The sequence below is a fragment of the Mauremys reevesii genome, linkage group 4 (assembly GCF_016161935.1).
Source record: "Mauremys reevesii isolate NIE-2019 linkage group 4, ASM1616193v1, whole genome shotgun sequence".
NCBI classification, from domain to species: Eukaryota; Metazoa; Chordata; order Testudines; family Geoemydidae; genus Mauremys; species Mauremys reevesii.
This window is the reverse complement of record NC_052626.1, coordinates 37,321,809-37,339,222: the sequence shown is the minus strand read 5'-3', so window position 1 is coordinate 37,339,222 and position 17,414 is coordinate 37,321,809. Positions and strand designations below refer to the sequence as shown.

Sequence of the window (17,414 nt, the reverse complement as noted above, 5' to 3'; positions counted from 1 at the left end):
CAGGAGTGGCCCACAGAATCCACTGGTATGGATAGGGCATTGGTGCCCAGTAGGCACTGAGCCAGGGGCCCCAGTCCTAAGCACAAGATGAGCGCCAATCCTGGTACCCAGAGCGCTCCATGAATGGCCTGTCTCAGGCAATGGAGAGCAGGAGTAAGATCCTGACTCAGATGCCAAGGAGTCTCGGGATTTGGGATATAACAGTGGGGTCAGGGTACAGCCAGTCTGACTTATCCATAGCCCAGAATGATGAAGGGGCTGGCTCTCACAGTGGAAACGGTACTGCTGACACCAAGTATGGTTCCATCATTTCCAGTGCCAGGAGTAAGTAAGGGTGCTGAAATGGAGGCTGGTGACTGCTGCCATGGCAACACTGGTGGCGCCAGTTATGGGGGTACCGGAGAAGTTCTTAGTGCCAAGGAAATCCTTTGTGCCGAGTCTGGTACTGGCCCTATTGCCACTGAGTGTGGGGTGCAGTGCTGATAGACGCATAGGTTCAGTGGTCTGCCCAGCCAACAGGGCTATAAAAGATACAGCCCTGGCAAAGTACTGGACCAAGGGAGAGGTTGGGACAGAAAGACGGAGATCTGCTTCTGTCTGATACACCACTGGGGTGGTAGCAGTCGGTGCTGGCATTGGTCTTGTTGGTATCAGACTCAATGGATACCCCAGGGCTGGAACTGATGTCAACAGTACAGGTCCCTGCGTGGGGGCGGGGACAGGTTGACGGCACCTCCTCCATCATGCACACTGGTATTCACCCTGTGTTGATCTACTCTCCTTCTGGAGGAGAGACACGAGTCCCCACAGGACCTGGAGCAGCCTCAGTTGGCCTTACGTGAACTTTTCCTCAGACCACTCAATGGGGAACGACTCCTCCATCTCTTCGGAGAGGTGCCAACTCCAGGACGCAAAGCGGGAGCACTCCTCAAACTCAAGGGCGACCTGAAATCTGACAAAGGCCTCGATGCTGAAGTAGGCTGCATGGCCTGTTTGAACAGGTGCTGCTTCAGACAAAGATCTCTTGCCACTTGAGTCTGCTTAGTGAACAATCTGCAAATTGAACACTGCTGTTTGACATGGGCTTTGCCTAGGTACACCACGCACCACATGTGGTGATAGTTACTGGGAATCCCCCCCACCCCACAACAATGTTTAAATTAATACAAAGTCTAACACTATACTGGGGTACTAATATACAATTAGAAAAAAAAGTCACTGAATAAAGGATTGTGAGGTTGAAAACTATAGAGTTCCAACTCTAGCTATGGGCGGGAAGAAGGAACATAGAGAAGTTGGGGCTGCATATAGTCAGGGGTGGAGCTACACTCATGAGATATGCGTTGCCCCCCTACAGGTACTGCTAGGCACATTCTCTGGCAGCATGCTGGGCATGCACACCTAAGTGGAATACATGGCAGCATCTAACTCAAAGAAGAATCTAATTCACTGAGCAGGTCACACACAGTTACATAAAATTACAGATCAGTGTTACACAGCAGCTCCATGTCTGCAACAAGCATTATTTCCATTTTAAATACTGGAAAACAGAGGCACAGAAATTCAGCAATATGCCATAAACTTGGTATGTGGACTTGTGCAGATCTGGCATTACAACCCAGGTTTCCTAACTCCCAGTGCCTTACCAACCATGAATTAGCAGATGCAATGCCTTTGTGGGTTCAGGGCAGCATTTGGAATGAAAATACAAAGAAGCAGGACTTTATATATAGTTTTAACCTATAGTTAGAACCCTTTGTTATCAGAACTACAGTATCTTACAGCACATAGGCTAACCATAGAGGTGGTAACTTTATTTCACAGGATTAAAGATACAGTACAAAATGAATCTGTACATCTTTCTATTAACATAATTTGTTTACACAATTATATTACACTTTTATCAGCCTTTATGCTGCATTTCCTTAAATACAAAATAAATTTTAAAAATCCCTACAATACCCTCTTAACAGCTGCAGCTGATAAAGACAAAAAGGACTTTTGCCAGTAGGCCTTGCCTGTCCTTATGCACTTGTAGTAGTTCTCAAGTCATATTAAGCCTTTTCATTGTTGTATACTTGTGAATATTCTCTGGAACCCAAACATAAATATCAACTTATGGTTGCCTATTTATAAAGGAAAAGATTGGTGAAGTTGAGCTTTCCCCCGTAATAACAATGTGCCAAACTTAATTTGTATATTGATGGCAACAGGATTGGTACATAATATTTTTGAACACTATAAATGCTTTGACAATACATTTAACCTCTTGAAAAGTCACATGGAAAGACAAGTTGATGAGTTTTACTTCAGCAAGTTTATCACAACAGCCAAAGTCTCATGGAAAACTTTAAAAAGGTTTCACCTTTATGTTTTGAAAAAACGATCTAAGGACATTTGTATTAACGCAAGCTCCTTTCTTCTGCTACTTATTCCCCATTTGAAATTATTAGTCATAGGGTGAAATATTTCCAAACAAATGAATAACGACAACTCATGTAAGCAGATCCTTGGACAAATATCACCAAGGAAAATGCAGATGACAGAATCCTAAATTCTCAACTTGGAAGTTAAATCAAGTATTTAAGAGTTTTGTTTTCAAATTACAAGCAACATTTTTAAGTTGACAGGTACATAAGGTTAGTGATTTGAGGTCACTGGAATAAAATTCTCTCCTCAGATCTTCATCTTCCTAATTTCTTTCCACATGTAGAACTCCCACTGATGGCATTTGGATGCTCTACTGTTCAGTACAGTAAGCACTGGGAAGATCGGATAGGTAAAGTTTGCACTTAAAATGCTGCCGGAGTGGAGTGAGGGGAGGAGGTCTATAAAATTATTTCACTCAACACACACTGCAGTTCACATTCAGAAATCCTGTTCTCATTCAAGGTTCCAGAATAAAGAATGAGAGAAAAGAAATATAGGGGAAAATAAACTGAACAGAATTCAGTGTCAGTAGATTTTTAACCAATACAATCTCAAATTATCACTTATTTTTGACTGAAGTTACCTAACTTCCCAATGGTGAAGTATTCAGCACTCGCATATTAGCCTTCAAAGTTTAGCAGGTGCATACTCAACTTCAGCAACATAACTTCACTGAATTAAGAATTTGAGCTATTTTAAACCCAATTTCCCTTCAAACTGCTCTTGCACACAACTAGAAAGACAAGGTGTGCCACTAAAAATGAAAAGATGCTCTTTAAAAACAAATAGAAAGATAATTAAAAAACCACTCCTACTTACTTAGGAAATTGAAAGAACTGGTTGATAAACTGTATGCACAACCTGAAATAATTCACTATTACTAAGTCTTTTTTTTTGTAAGAAGCAAAAATATGCTGCAAAGTTTGGAGCAGAACAGTAAGGGATTACCAGAAAAACTAAACCACGTTGTAGGCAGCTGACCTAGAAAATCTACTCATATTTCTTTAATCCCTGAGTTAGTTTGATGTTATTCATATAAACTAGTTTCTGCTATTATCATTTTATTCAAATGGATGCCATTTGACAAGATTAAGCGATGGTCAACAGTAGGGGAAAAACTTCCTTATTGCTTATGTTGTACTTCTCAAAAGGCAATTCTATAACATGAAAAAATGTTTTGATGATATATTGCCTTCTGTTGATTTCTTTAATGTAAAATGTTTCAGCTCTGTGCAAAGCCAGCTACAAAAGACTGCTGTTATAAACCATTTGGTGGGAATGAATTCCCACATAGCTAGGAGTGAGCCATTAGAATTTAGCTCTATTAGATTATAGCATTCAAAACCTTTTAAATAAAAATTAAGATTAGCAAATGGTAGAATTGTTAAAAACAAAATAGATACACAATGCATTCAGTGGTGGTGAATTGGAAAATGTTTTCCATATCCAGCCTTTAACTACCTTATGCTGAGCTAGAGAGATCTACAAAATCAAGGGAAGAGGTAAAATACCACAGAGGGAAAAGGTTTGGAAGTTCACTGAATTTTTTTTTAAATAATGCAGTTAATGGACTGCTGTACATTTTAATCAGATCATGTAGAAATTAAATACTATTCCCTCTCAAACAGAACTGAAACATCCCCTTGCCCCAGAATGGAACTTCCATGAAGACCTAGTGAGATTCTGACTCCACGCTCTTGGAGTATCTAAAAGTTTTTTCTGTATTCATAATACTGCAGTCAGCCACAAAACATTAGCTTCCAGGAAAGAATATTTAGCCCTTCTCCCAAAATGCAACAAGTTAACTGCAAAGAAACCTTGCCCATTCAACTCTTTATAATACATTATGTACAAAACGTAAAAGATCTCACAGTTTCGAAGCCTTTTCATACAGGCTGGTTCTTACTTAAATTCCAATCTACTGAACAAAAGCCTTTAAAAAGGAAGCAGTTAACTCTTTAAATGCACAATGTATGATCTAGAGGCAGCGTCAGAGTCTTGAATATTCAAATTTCATTTTGCTTTAAAATAGTGTATCCACAGAGTATAGTGTTAATATGGAAACAAATATCCGTATCTGCTACTGAGGGAAAAAAAAAAAAAAAAGGAGTACAGATTTCTGCCTTCTTCTCCCAGAAAGCTATTCTCCCATATTTACTTTGTGCATTTAGCTTCCAAATGGTTATGATCAGTTAAAACAACTATCAAGAATTTTACAAAACAAGAACTTTGAGTTTATGGGTCAGATTCTCTACCCCAGTGTGGCACCTTTGCACTGCTCCAGTGACACGAAGGAGCCGAAATCCATTGGGACCACCTCCATTCTGGATTCCCCCATTGAGGGGAGTCCTCAGATGCTATAGCCATCTGTTATGTCATTCTGACACAGATGGCAGAGGGAACACAGCTAGATGCTCCTGTGTTCCAATGAGGGGCTGTTACCAGCCAGCACATTTCTAACCACTTCTTAGGCTACTCTGAAGTTCAGCAATGCTGATGAAAATTCAGCTCCAAGAGTAGGGAGCTGGAATTCACCCTTTTGTACTTCCCTTCATTTAGATGTGCTCAGCAGATAGAGGCAGATTCTCTGCTGCACCCACTATGTATGTAGCAAGATATGTAGATTTTAGCTGCATAAAGACCTTGTGATACAGGTCATTTCCATTGTACTTACTGACTGGATTGCTGAAGTTGTAAGACTAGCTGGAGAAACACAAGAGTCCCATCTTTTAATAAAAGAAACACTAGAAAAATAGTCTACCTATAACTGAGCAGAGAAGGCTTCTGGCTATGTCCTCCCATCAGAGTCTTTTCTTAACAATAATTCTTGCTGCATTCTACAGTTAGCCACTCTCTCAGCTTACTATTGAGACAAGATTAAAAAAATAAAGCAGGAAGACTAACAAATTGCCTTTTTGCTCTTGTGCTAAGAAATCCCACAAGTTGCACAGAGGCCACAAGAAAATATTCACCACTTTTCCAAATGTTTGTGGAGGACATTCTGTGGAGGATTTGTTAAATCATTCTTTTATTTTACAAATGCAATCTATCCCTATTCACCTTCTTGAATAGAGACTGGCCATTAGCAAAAATGTATGCTGCAAGGAAAAAACAAAACCCCAAATTGCAAATCACAGAGAACAAGAAGTTTTCTCACTAGTTACAGATTTTGCTTTTGTTTTTGCTTCTTCTGAATGGAACATCCAGGTTAAGTCATCAAAGGTAAATAATGAGATTATGTGAACTGTGAAACTATTATTAAGGAATAATTAAAATAAGGTCTGTAGGAATACTTGGGATGCAGATAAGAAAAACAAATTCTCTCACAGTTCTAGAGGATCTCTTTTTGCTCAGAAGAGCAGAGTTCAGGTCTTCAGCCTTCCAATATTTTTTTTTCTTTCTACATGGGCCAGCTCCTATTAGCCAATGTTTTCCACACACTTTAAGCGATGATGAAAAAGGACTTCAAATAAAGAGAAATTGGATATAGCAGGCATCACTTTTGTAGTAGCACACTTGTGTTTCACAAAAAAAGACATTGTGTTATTCCATTGGCACTGAAATAACATTCAAATCAGTCTAGAAAGAGTTACTTATCCCTGAAAAAAGGCATCACTCTTTGAGCCTCTTCGGGGAACGGGGGGGAGGGGGAGGGGGGAAGGACCATTGATCTGTTCTAAATCACAATGAAAATAGTTTCTGCTGGAGAATACAGTTCTTTTCACTGAGATTTCTGTTGCTGCTATTGCGGCGGCTGATGTTCTGGTGGAGGTTCTTGTTGAGGCACAGCTGGCCGCAGCCCCGCCGGTCTGGGGATAGCTTGGTGTTGCCTCTGTCTGTAAGCTATAACTGTTCCTAGGAGCAAAGCGATGATAGTCATAAGGTAAAGGTCCCACTCAGGGCCCAACAGCTGGTCCATGTCAAGATGTGACAATATCTCTCTGATCTAAAAAACAAAACAAACAACTCACCATTATGTTCTTCTGGCTGCATGAGTCAGAAATGTCGTAGCAGTTTCAGACATCTTTAATTCTGGGGAAAGCCACCTGCATTTTTTATTTTTAGCAGTTTTCTTTTAATACACCAGTACCAATATTTGCCATTATAGATTAACCAAAATCAAGCTCCAGTTTCAACAGCTACAACAGAAAATGCTATGTACTATAAAGGAACACCTGCAACTTCTTCTTATGTATTTACATATCTTTCATGTGAGCAAAGCCTTTAACCCACCAGTCTTAAGCCTGAGGCAAGAATAACCCACACTGCCATATTAAACTAGTAGAAACTGTTCTGCTCCTCCTTCAAACTGAATTTTTTTCCTATCATATTTTCTTCCTTGGAGCTCAAGACTAACATCTGCACGAAAACAACAGGAAAATAATTTTGCAGTAGTTCAGGTATCATTTGCTTATTTTCTGATGAAAGCTGAAATTTCTTTTTTTCTTTTCATTTGCTGGAGCCTGCCAAATGTCCTGAACAAAAGTGCAGAAGTAGAAACCAGAAGTGGAGAAGGGATGATGGACTTATGCTTATGGCACTGAACCAGGTCTCAGGGAACTGAATCTCTGCCTCCTATTCTGCCCAGACTTCCTGTTTGACCATCAGCAAGTCAATTAATCTCTGTGCCTCAGCTCCCTTTCTGCAAAATGGGTATGATCATTGCTCTCAGCCTTTGCCTGTCCTGTCCTTAGGGATGTTGAGGGAATACATTAAATTAATGAACATTGGAGGCAGTCAGATAATATGGTGATGGGGGCCATATAAGTACCCAGACAAACATTTCTTTAATGCCCATCACCAAGCACTATGTGGAGATCCTGTTGAGAGAACAGCACAATAATCATATTGATAATAGTTTCTGACTGGGGAGGGATGGAATTGTTATGGTTGCAGATAAGGCAGTGCAAATACAGTATGATCAAGCCAGAAAGAAGGAAAGCAAACGAACACTGGCATGCTGTCCCTGGGATGGTAAGCTTAATTCTTGGGAAACCTGCTCACATACATAAGTTATCAAGTTTTGGGCCAGGAAAGTTCTCCTGAAGGGAGTATTAGCACCGCATCTAGAATACTGATTGGGGGATTAATTATTAGGATAAAATGAGTATATCCCACACAGTTTCCTGCAACCTCAGAGGTAGGAAAGGCATTGAGACCTTGGTTCTTTCCATTTCTCTTGTGAAATAGAAGAAAATAAGACAGAGCAGAAACGCTTATCCTAAAAGGTACGGAGTTTAGGGTGAGGTTGTGATGCTTTGCTTTCACTTCTAAAGAGGTTCCAAAGTTAGGAATAAGGATTCCTTGCCATCAGTCTTAAGTGTTTGCATTACTTACATTGGTTTCTCGTACATACTGCAAGGAGTAGACAATCCCGAGTTTACAGAGTGCTAGGAAGACAGGAACTTGAGCATCTGGGCTGGCTTCAGCGGCCATGTCATAGAAGCGTTTTGCAAGGTGAATATCCTGTAATTAATACATAATACAGTGAAATCTATTTCCAAAGAAACCCAAACAAAATTAAGGTAGTTAAGTTGGTGGTTACCTCAGGGCCAAGAACTTCTGATACCAAAAGGAGTTTTTAGACTTTGCTTGTTTGCCAGATAAGAGCCAATAATGCCCATTCATTAAAAAAACCCTTTTCAAAGGAAGAATCATTTTGTGGCCAACTTTCTTTCATTAAGATCTGTTCTACCTCACCTCTTTCTGTTTCAGGCCATGTATTTGCATCCACATCCATGCTAGGTTTATCTCTGTGTGAGAGTAAAACTGTTGAAATTGATGCAAGAGTGGCTGTTCAATCAATGTATTTTAATACACACAAAGGACTTTGCAAAGCAGTAGGGGAGCCTTAATTGTAAACCCCTCTTCCGCAGACATTCCTATAGCAGACTGGCCACATACATTAGAGAATATCAACCAACCAATCAAGCCCCAGTATTTTAGGCCTCATTGAATCCATTTTAGAATGCAACCCGAACTGTGTAGATGCTGCCAAGTGACTCCATAATCTTTCTGCTTGTTGCTATATGACAAAGCCTTAATTTATATTGGAATTTTAAGAAATACAGAAAACAGTCTTATATACACCTTGTGCTAATGGGTTATGTTAGTTATTTTACTGTTGGTTATTCTATTTCAATAAAAGAAAGAAAGGTTGAGAGAATTCCTTAGAAATCTCCCCTAGCAAGCTTTTTATTCAAGGTGAAAGGGAACACTTCCCTTTTCACACTTGTGCTATATTAACAGTAATAAGAGAAATGAAGTTAGCCATCAAGTTTGTTAGTGTTTTTCGTTAGAATCACAGCTATTGTGTTCAGTTTACACATTGCTTTATACATCTGGTATTTCCATTTCCTTCTGCTGTTTTATGAAGGAGAATGTTTAGTGAGTTTGGTCCCTACACAAAATATTTGCTATAAATTCATAAGGTGCAAACTCAATTTTGAATATTAATGATATCCAGTACCTGTTAAAAGCAGCCCTCCCCCCCGATCAAGTCTCTTTTTGAGAAACCTTGGAAAAAACAAACAAACCAACCAAAAAAAAACCTAATACAACATGGCAAACTCATTTTTCTCAAATATTAAACCAACACAATAAAAACAGTTCTTCTCAATCCATTCTCCATCCCTTGAAAAACTTCTGTTTTTAAATCCATAATCAAGCATCTCTCATTTGGAACAAATTCTAGAAATATCGATGTTAACACCATTTATTTATTTATTTATTTTTACAAACACTTCAAAATTTGAGAACTATTGAAGTGTGGAAGCACTTGTAAGAATTTAAATAAAAAACCATGAGTTGACTAACTCTAGTGAAAGTGAAAACAGGGTATGTTCATATCCTTACTTACTGTAAACACAAACTTGGGCTTTCCTTTAAACTTTGTAAATTGCTGTGTTTTCTTAATGGCAAGAGTCTTATTTCAAATTTCTTATTATAATTCTTTAATGCTACTTTAATGTGATTAATGATCCATATTTTAATACTTAAGAAACTGCCTGAAATTCCCTCACACACAAACACACGCTCTCTCCCCGTCTCCCTGGAGGCAAATAAAGATTGTTAAAAGAACATTAAGGTTGCAAAGCCAAGCAATCAAATTTTAGGAAATGCCAGAATTAAGGCTGCCTATGCAATTTTTCGAAATTTAGATGCTAAAATTTAATAACTCTACAGAGCACATAGTAACGATTTTTGAAAGGCTTACAGCATTGCCAAATTTGAATAGATTTTCACAGAGATGGCAAAAGGCACATTTCTGATTTCAAGTCCCTGTTCCAAAGCATGGGGACATGAAACCTTTTCAAAGAAAAGGTTGTGTAATTTTTTTAAAATGAGCAAAAACATTTCCCTAGCCTCATTCTTGCTGACCCATTTGGCTGAAATTTTCCACAAAGTATTCAGCCTGAGGCAGACACCCAGCATTGCAAAATTTCTTCCCAAACAGTTAAAGTTTAGCAAAAAATTATAAGCAACTGAAAACAGTCTTATAATGGGAAATGTTGGGCCACTTTCATAATAGGTGTTGCTACCAGCTCTGCCTATTATTATTATAACATATATCACCTCATACATTAAGAGAATATTAAAATTTCAAACGCAAATACTCTAAAATTATGAAGTGACAGATTTACGGTTGCCTATTGCAACCATAATTCTGCCTCCTTGTGTAACCAACCTATGCACTGAATATGGTAGAGGTTCAGTGGAAAAACAGTATATTACAGTGCAATTAAAGATACATAATGCATACATATAAGGTGGCAGAATGAAGATAGCATAGGCCAGGGGTCGGCAACCGGTGGCTCGCGGCTCGCCAGGGTAAGCACCCTGGCGGGCCGGCCCGGTTTGTTTATCTGCTGCGTCGGCAAGTTCGGCCGATCGCGGCTCCCACTGGCCGCGGTTCGCGGTCCCAGGCCAATGCGGGAGGCAGGAAGCGGCGCGAGCCGAGGGATGTTCTGGCCGCGGCTTCCTGCCTCCCGCATTGGCCTGGGACCATGAACCACGGCCAGTGGGAGCCGCGATCGGCCGAACTTGCCGACGCGGCAGATAAACAAACCAGGCCGGCCCGCCAGGGTGCTTACCCTGGCGAGCCGCCGGTTGCCGACCCCTGGCATAGGCAATCTCAAATCTGGCATTTCTTAACTTTCAATGGCTTGACTTGTCAACCTAAATACGTTTTTTTTGCATGCAATTTCCTGGCTTTTTGGGTGTACGTTAAGGAAAGGTAAAGAAAAATTGTACATATGGAACAATCTGCACTCCACCTCCTCTCCCATCATCACAGTTTGAACCCAGAATCTTCAGCATTGCATCACAGACTTCTATTGTTTGAGTTATAGGACTAATCACATTAGCTCACAACAGGAGAAGGCTGCCATCAAAGGGGGGATTTTTTGGGGGGGGGAGGGTTATGGGTCTACGGAGCCATGTGCTAGTTCCAAGAAGTGTATGAGGGTGAGTCTGGCTTGGCTCCTTTCTTTCCCCCCCCTGCAGAAGTGGGGACTCCCCTGCCCCATGTAATGTTACCACAGTGGGAGACAGGCCTGTTAAGGACATGTGCTGGGTCCATGTCCTGGCTCCTTGTCACCCAGGTGTTCTGTATATTGTCTGCTGCTGTTCTGGCAACAGCATGTGTCCAGCATTTTCATGATGAATTATCTTGGCATGCTACCAAAAGTTTTCTGAGGCACCCAAGAAAGAGAAGAGAAATAGAAATTTTCTTTAAAAGTTTTCTCCCTGAGAAATCTGAATGAATTTCATTCGGGGGGGGGGGGGTACAAAACAAAAGAAAACCAAAAAAACGAAGCACATTTGCCTGAGTATATGCTGGATTTCAAAGACCTGCTGCAAAGGAGATGAGATATAAATAAATAAAAGGTCTCAAGATTCCTTTCTAGATGGAAAGTAATAGGCAACACAGAGACAGGTTGCTACTAATGCCCCTATAATAATGTATGTGAGTTCTGAGCAGTTCTTACATGTACTTATTCTTCACCACACATTACACAAAAAAGTGAGAGAATAGGGTTGAGGTTTACTAGACCAAAAGATGTATTTATTCATGCTTTCCAGGTTCCTTTAGATCCTAAAAGTGATTCACAAGTGGTGAGGGATAATGTTTCCTCAGGAACCAAATGTGTTGGCTTCTCTTTAAAGGAGTGTGGTTTGGGGAGAGAATCATAGCTTAGTTCAATGTGAAATCACAGCTAATATCACAAGACAGTAAAGGCTACTATTTGTTGCTTAAGAATAAGGATACATAAAGCCTGAGAGGCAATCTCCAGAGCACCTGAACACGACCTCTGAGTGGAAGGACAATCTTGGGGTTAAAGCACTGGATGGGGACTCTGGGCTGAGATTTTAAAGATGTCTAAAGGATTTGCACACCCAATTCCCTCTTCCTAAATCCCTTAGGACGCTTTGGAAGTGTTAGCCCAGGAAATTTGGGTTCAATTCCTGTCTGCCACAGACATCTTGCAACTTTGGGGAAAGTCACTCTTCTCTGTGATTGAATTCCCCATCTGCAAAATAGAGAGAATGATATTTCCTGCCTTCCACCCTTTGTCAGTCCGGTCTATTTAGGCTTGTATATAGTGCCTACCATGGTAGGGACCGATGTCAGTTAGGGCTTCCAGAGATTACTGCTATACAAATATATTTATTAATAAATAAATAAATACTTTGAATAAAACTAATTACTCATATCAAGCTGTGCTCACCTGTTTGATGCCCAGTCCTTTCTCATGCATGTACCCTAGGTTAAACATGGCTTGGGCACTATGCTGTTGCTCTGATGCCAGTCGATAGTGAATAAATGCAGTTTCATAATCAACATCGGTACCAAAGCCATAGAAATGGTAATCTCCAAGCTTAATTCTAGCAACAGTGTAACCTAATTAGAGGAAAGACAGTACAAGTATAAGAGATGAGTGAGATATGCAGGGTGTGCCTCTAGTTTCATTTTAAGATGCACTGATGATTTCTAGAAAAGCATTTTGTTTCAATGTGTCTTGTAAATCATATCATTTGCTTTATTTTTCTTCTTGCACAATGAAAACACAGAATCTTTTATTCCCAAGGTGTTCATAAGAGCATCAGCAGCTGAACTGTCCTGCTTTCATGTAAGTGTTCAAAGTAATAAAATGATGAAGGGTTCCATAATCACAGCAGTATTAGCAAAATAACTGCAGTTTAAGACCGACTGAAGCCTCTGGGAAAGCTATAAAACATGTTTGGGTGTCTTGCATAATGATTCAGCTACTATTTTATTTGCTAATTTTCTACCTTACATATTTTACCTTACAATGTCTTTATATTGGCTAATTTAAAAATATACTCCCACCCCCACCTGCTCAGAAAAGAGACACTTTTATAGTTTTAGCTTTTTCAAAAAAGAATTGCCAAATGGGTTGGTGTGTTAGTCCTTTTCATACATCAATTTTTCCATGTTTCCAATGTTTGGTTGGAGCCAACACTGTAGATCTGTGCCACGTGCCCAAAGACTTTTGGTATGTCTACACTATAAATGCTACAGCAGCACAAGTGCAGCTACCTTGCTGTACTACCGTAGTGTAGACACTTCCTACAGCAACACAAGGGGTTTTTCCATTGCTATAGTAAACGCAGCTCTCCCAGAGCTGTTACCCAAGCCAATGGAATTCTTTTGTCAACCTAGCTGCATCTACCATGAACATTAGGTTGACCTAACTACATTGCACGGGGTGTGAAAAATTTTCACAGCCCCTGTGTAACTAGGTCAACTTAAGTTTTAGATATAAAGCAGGGTTGGTTTTTTTGGCAATTCCTTAGGCCCTGTCTACATTGCAAACTTGCCCCTGTTTAACCCATTGGTGGCCAGTTGCTGATATGGCTGCACCAGTGCAAACCCTAGTTTAGAAAAGGCAAGTTGCAATTTGCAGTAGTGGAGCTTACCCCTGCTTTAATCAGGATATGCCCTATCAACACAAATCATATCCTAACATGTCTACACCAGGCATTTGCAACTACACTAGTGGTTGGCCACTGATTTGGGGCACACTGCCAAGGAGGCAAGGTCTCAGTGGTCAAATAGTAGTGTATTGTTTACAACAACTGATACTTGCAGCTAGTCTTAAAAACAAGTCAAAGTTGAGACAGATCATTTGACACTGTCCCTTCAACGTTAAACTGTTTAAGATCCTATGTATAATTTCACACTTTGCATTGCTAGTTTGAATGATAACTGACATTATCCAGAAAAATAACGTAGGTTTATACATTTATACAAGGCCTTTCACCTGAAGGATTCCCAGATGCCTTGTGCACTGAAAGCTAAGCTATCATCATATGCAGTGTAGTTGTAGCTGTGCCAGTCCCAGGATACTGGAGAGACAAGGTGGGTGAGGTAATATCTTTTACTGGAGATTGAAAGCTTGTCTCTCACCAACAGAAGTTGGTCCAATAAAAGATATTTACCTTGTCTCTCTGATACCACTGAAATACACCTATCTCTGGGTTGAAGGGCACCAGGTAAGCACTACAGAGCGTACCTGATGTAGAGAGGAAAGTTCCCCAACCACACACAGGTAAACCTCTACTCTTATGAAAGGAGCCATGGGACAGTCAGTGGCAACACTGTGCAGAGCCTCAGTTTATAAGGACCAATTCCAGAGATCATCATCACAGTTAACCGCATGGCACTCTAGCCTGGAAGGATGAAAGGTTGAATCAAGACTGTAGGGATTTAAATCTGGAATTCCAGTGAGCCTACGTAGTTCAGTGTGAGTACTTAAATAATTAAATTATGTCCTTCAAGGATCAGTTCAGAGACAGTTAAACCAACATATGCTTGGGAGGATGTGCCATGTGCAAGAATCTTAAATATTTGACTTTTTCCTTCTCGCCTAGTCTCTCTGTAACAGCACCAGGACTTACTTTAATCTTAGCCAGAGGCCAGCAAAACAGCTTTTTGAAAAATAAATCTGTTCTCTGAGTCACAGGAAAACATGACCTCCAAGAGATGTGCTCCAAACCAGCGAGCTATTGTTTGCACTCAAATCAAGGACTATCAAACAGATTTGAGACAGACTAAAACCACTGTCTGATTATTGTCAAAGTAATTATAAATCCTTCAAAGTAGTGATTTAGAAGGGAAATCACTGGGAGCAGTAGCCATGCTAGTAGGAAAGCCTATAAGGTAGGCAGAAAGTGTACGACTGCAGAGCTGAAAGTCACTGAATCTCTTCTAATCTCCAGAAGACTCAAGTAGTATGTGAGCTAATTCTCATATTGAAAACTGGATAAAAAGTAAGTCCTGGACAGACAGCAGAATACTTCAGTCAAGGAACTAGCCAGAAAGTAACTGTCTGTTTATACTACATTTGTTTTATTCCAAAGGAGAGGGTAACTTACTTAATAAATAACCTGTAGATAATAAACTAGACCAGGTGCTCAAAGTGAAATGATCATCATTGAATTGTGACTCACCTTGGGAGGCTGCTCTATTCCAATGCAGCAAGGCTTGGGGATAAGTCTCATTCTCTCCTACTATGCTGGCCTCTTCTGCAGGAAAGAAAGGAAGTAATTAAGTCAAGCAGGAACAGGGCACAGAACCTCCATAGTGTCTTCCTGATTACGTGCATGTCAGTGTTCATGTTCACCATTTACAAAAACCTTTGCTGATCTGGATTAAACGGCTGTGCCTCAGAGATCATGGGTCAGATTCTGACCTTTGGTTCTTTCTTCTCTATGTTGCACTTGTGGTGCAAAGGGAACAGAATTTTGAGTGGTATAAAGCTGGTGTAGCTACCTCTATGCCTCACATTCTATACCCTTTTCTAAGTTTCCATGTGGACCAGAATTACAAAGGAGCAATCCACATATGGCGCAACACTCCCTAGATTTCTCTAGCTGGAGTAACATAGAGCAGCCAAGTTAGAAAACATATGACGTGTTACAATATAAAGTTTATTTCTCTTGTAGACAACTTGTGCTGCAGATAACAGAGTACTTAGCACCTTTAATGAGGCCAGATCATCACAATTTTAGCTCCCATGTAGGCATTTAATACAATAGCCAGTTTTTTTTCCAAGAGCTCAGCCCTCAGAAACTCCCACTGTTTTCACTGAAAGCTGGGCAGATTTGAAAATGTGGCCTTAAAAAGCACAGTTTTTGATACAGGAGTTGAACAATTCTAGTTATTTTAACTTGGGGTACAAGTTTCAAAAGCGTGTAACCTCCAAGCATGGTTGAAGGGACAGGATCTAAGTAGTTAAGAAAAATTACACATAGTGTGAAGTGCTAGAATCCATTTCAGAAATGTGTGGAAGTTTTAGGCTTTTATTGACAGTGTCACACAAAGGGATGGCCGTGGAAGTGCTGCATAGGTCAAAAGATTAATATTCCATTTCAAATTCTTTCAACTCTAAAGTATTGGTTTCAAATCTGAAATATTATGTGGCACCAAGTGATACCCTATGTAAAATGAATTAGTGTCAGTCTAGCCCCCATGGACATGTGATCACTTCTTAAGAGTGACACCACAAATGGCAGTCTCAGAGTCCATGGAAACTTGCCCTCTTACTCTTAGAGGTGATGTCTTCCAGATCAAGACTGACATATGGACAGAACAAGCTTCCAAATTGCCCTGCCATTGTTGTATCTTTTCTGGATATTGAAGCCATCAAGGTGCTCAGTGTGGCACCTTTTAGCACCATTAAAAACAAAACAAAACTATGATGTCTACTAGCAGTCAACAGGTTGACTGACTTAGTAAGCTAATTACACAAAGCCCATAGCAGTTGTGTTTTTGCGATCCGCACAAAACTTAAATGCTGGGTTCCTGCACTTTCTGATAAATGTCTAGGTTTTTAAAAAAACAGAACAAAACATGTATCACTGTACTTCTAATATGTTCTGATAACCCTGCTGTATTGCAACAGAATTTACTCTGGTCACCCATTTTTAGTGAAGCTTGATTTAATTACTAAGCAGTTCTTTCAAGTCTAACAAAAGAGCTCAGCTACCCAGCTAACTATTTGTCATTCTTTCTAGTCAAGAATAAGAGGGTAACAACTCTTCACTAAGGCCTGGTCTACACTACGCGTTTAAACTGAATTTAGCAGCGTTAAACTGATTTAACCCTGCACCCGTCCACACAATGAGGCCCTTTATATTGATATAAAGGGCTCTTTAAACCGATTTCTGTACTCCTCCCCGACGAGAGGAGTAGCGCTGAAATTGGTATTGCCATGTCGGATTAGGGTTAGTGTGGCTGCAAATCGACGGTATTGGCCTCCGGGCGGTATCCCACAGTGCACCATTGTGACCGCTCTGGAAAGCAATCTGAACTCGGATGCACTGGCCAGGTAGACAGGAAAAGCCCCGCGAACTTTTGAATTTAATTTCCTGTTTGCCCAGCGTGGAGCTCTGATCAGCCCGGGTGGCGATGCAGTCCCAAATCCAAAAAGAGCTCCAGCATTGACCGTACGGGAGATACTGGATCTGATCGCTGTATGGGGAGACAAATCTGTTGTATCAGAGCTCCGTTACAGACGACGAAATGACAAAGCATTTGAAAAAATCTCCAGGCTATGATAGACAGAGGCCACAGCAGGGACTCAGCACAGTGCTGCGTGAGAAGCGTAACGGAAAGCCAAAGAATCAAATGGACGCTCGTGGAGGGAGGGAAGGGGTACTGAGGACTCCAGCTATCCCACAGTCCCCGCAGTCTCCGAAAAGCATTTGCATTCTTGGCTGGGCTCCAAATGCCTGAAGGGTCAAAAACATTTTCCCGGGTGTTTCAGGGTGTATGTCGTCAATTTACACCCTTCCCCCCACCCCCCAAAAGAAAAGGGAAAAAAAATCGTTTCTCGCCTTTTTTCAATGTCACCCTATATCTACTGCATGCTGCTGGTAGACAGAGTGCTGCAGCGCTGAACACCAGCATCCCCTTCCCGGTGGCAAACGGTACAATATGACTGCTATCCATCGTC

At 40.6% G+C, this 17,414-nt stretch overlaps 1 protein-coding gene across 1 annotated transcript in view; it reads right to left on the bottom strand.

The window, feature by feature from the left end:
- Positions 1-1,793: 1,793 nt before the first annotated feature.
- SEL1L (SEL1L adaptor subunit of ERAD E3 ubiquitin ligase) overlaps positions 1,794-17,414 on the bottom strand; it is a 53,884-nt gene continuing 38,263 nt past the window's right edge. The window contains exons 18-21 of the mRNA XM_039537531.1: positions 14,908-14,982; positions 12,162-12,334; positions 7,768-7,896; positions 1,794-6,376 (exon numbers count right to left, since the gene is read on the bottom strand). Of these exons, the coding sequence (XP_039393465.1) occupies positions 6,173-6,376; positions 7,768-7,896; positions 12,162-12,334; positions 14,908-14,982 (581 nt within the window). The 3' untranslated portion in view covers positions 1,794-6,172. The remainder of the gene's footprint in view (positions 6,377-7,767; positions 7,897-12,161; positions 12,335-14,907; positions 14,983-17,414) is intronic.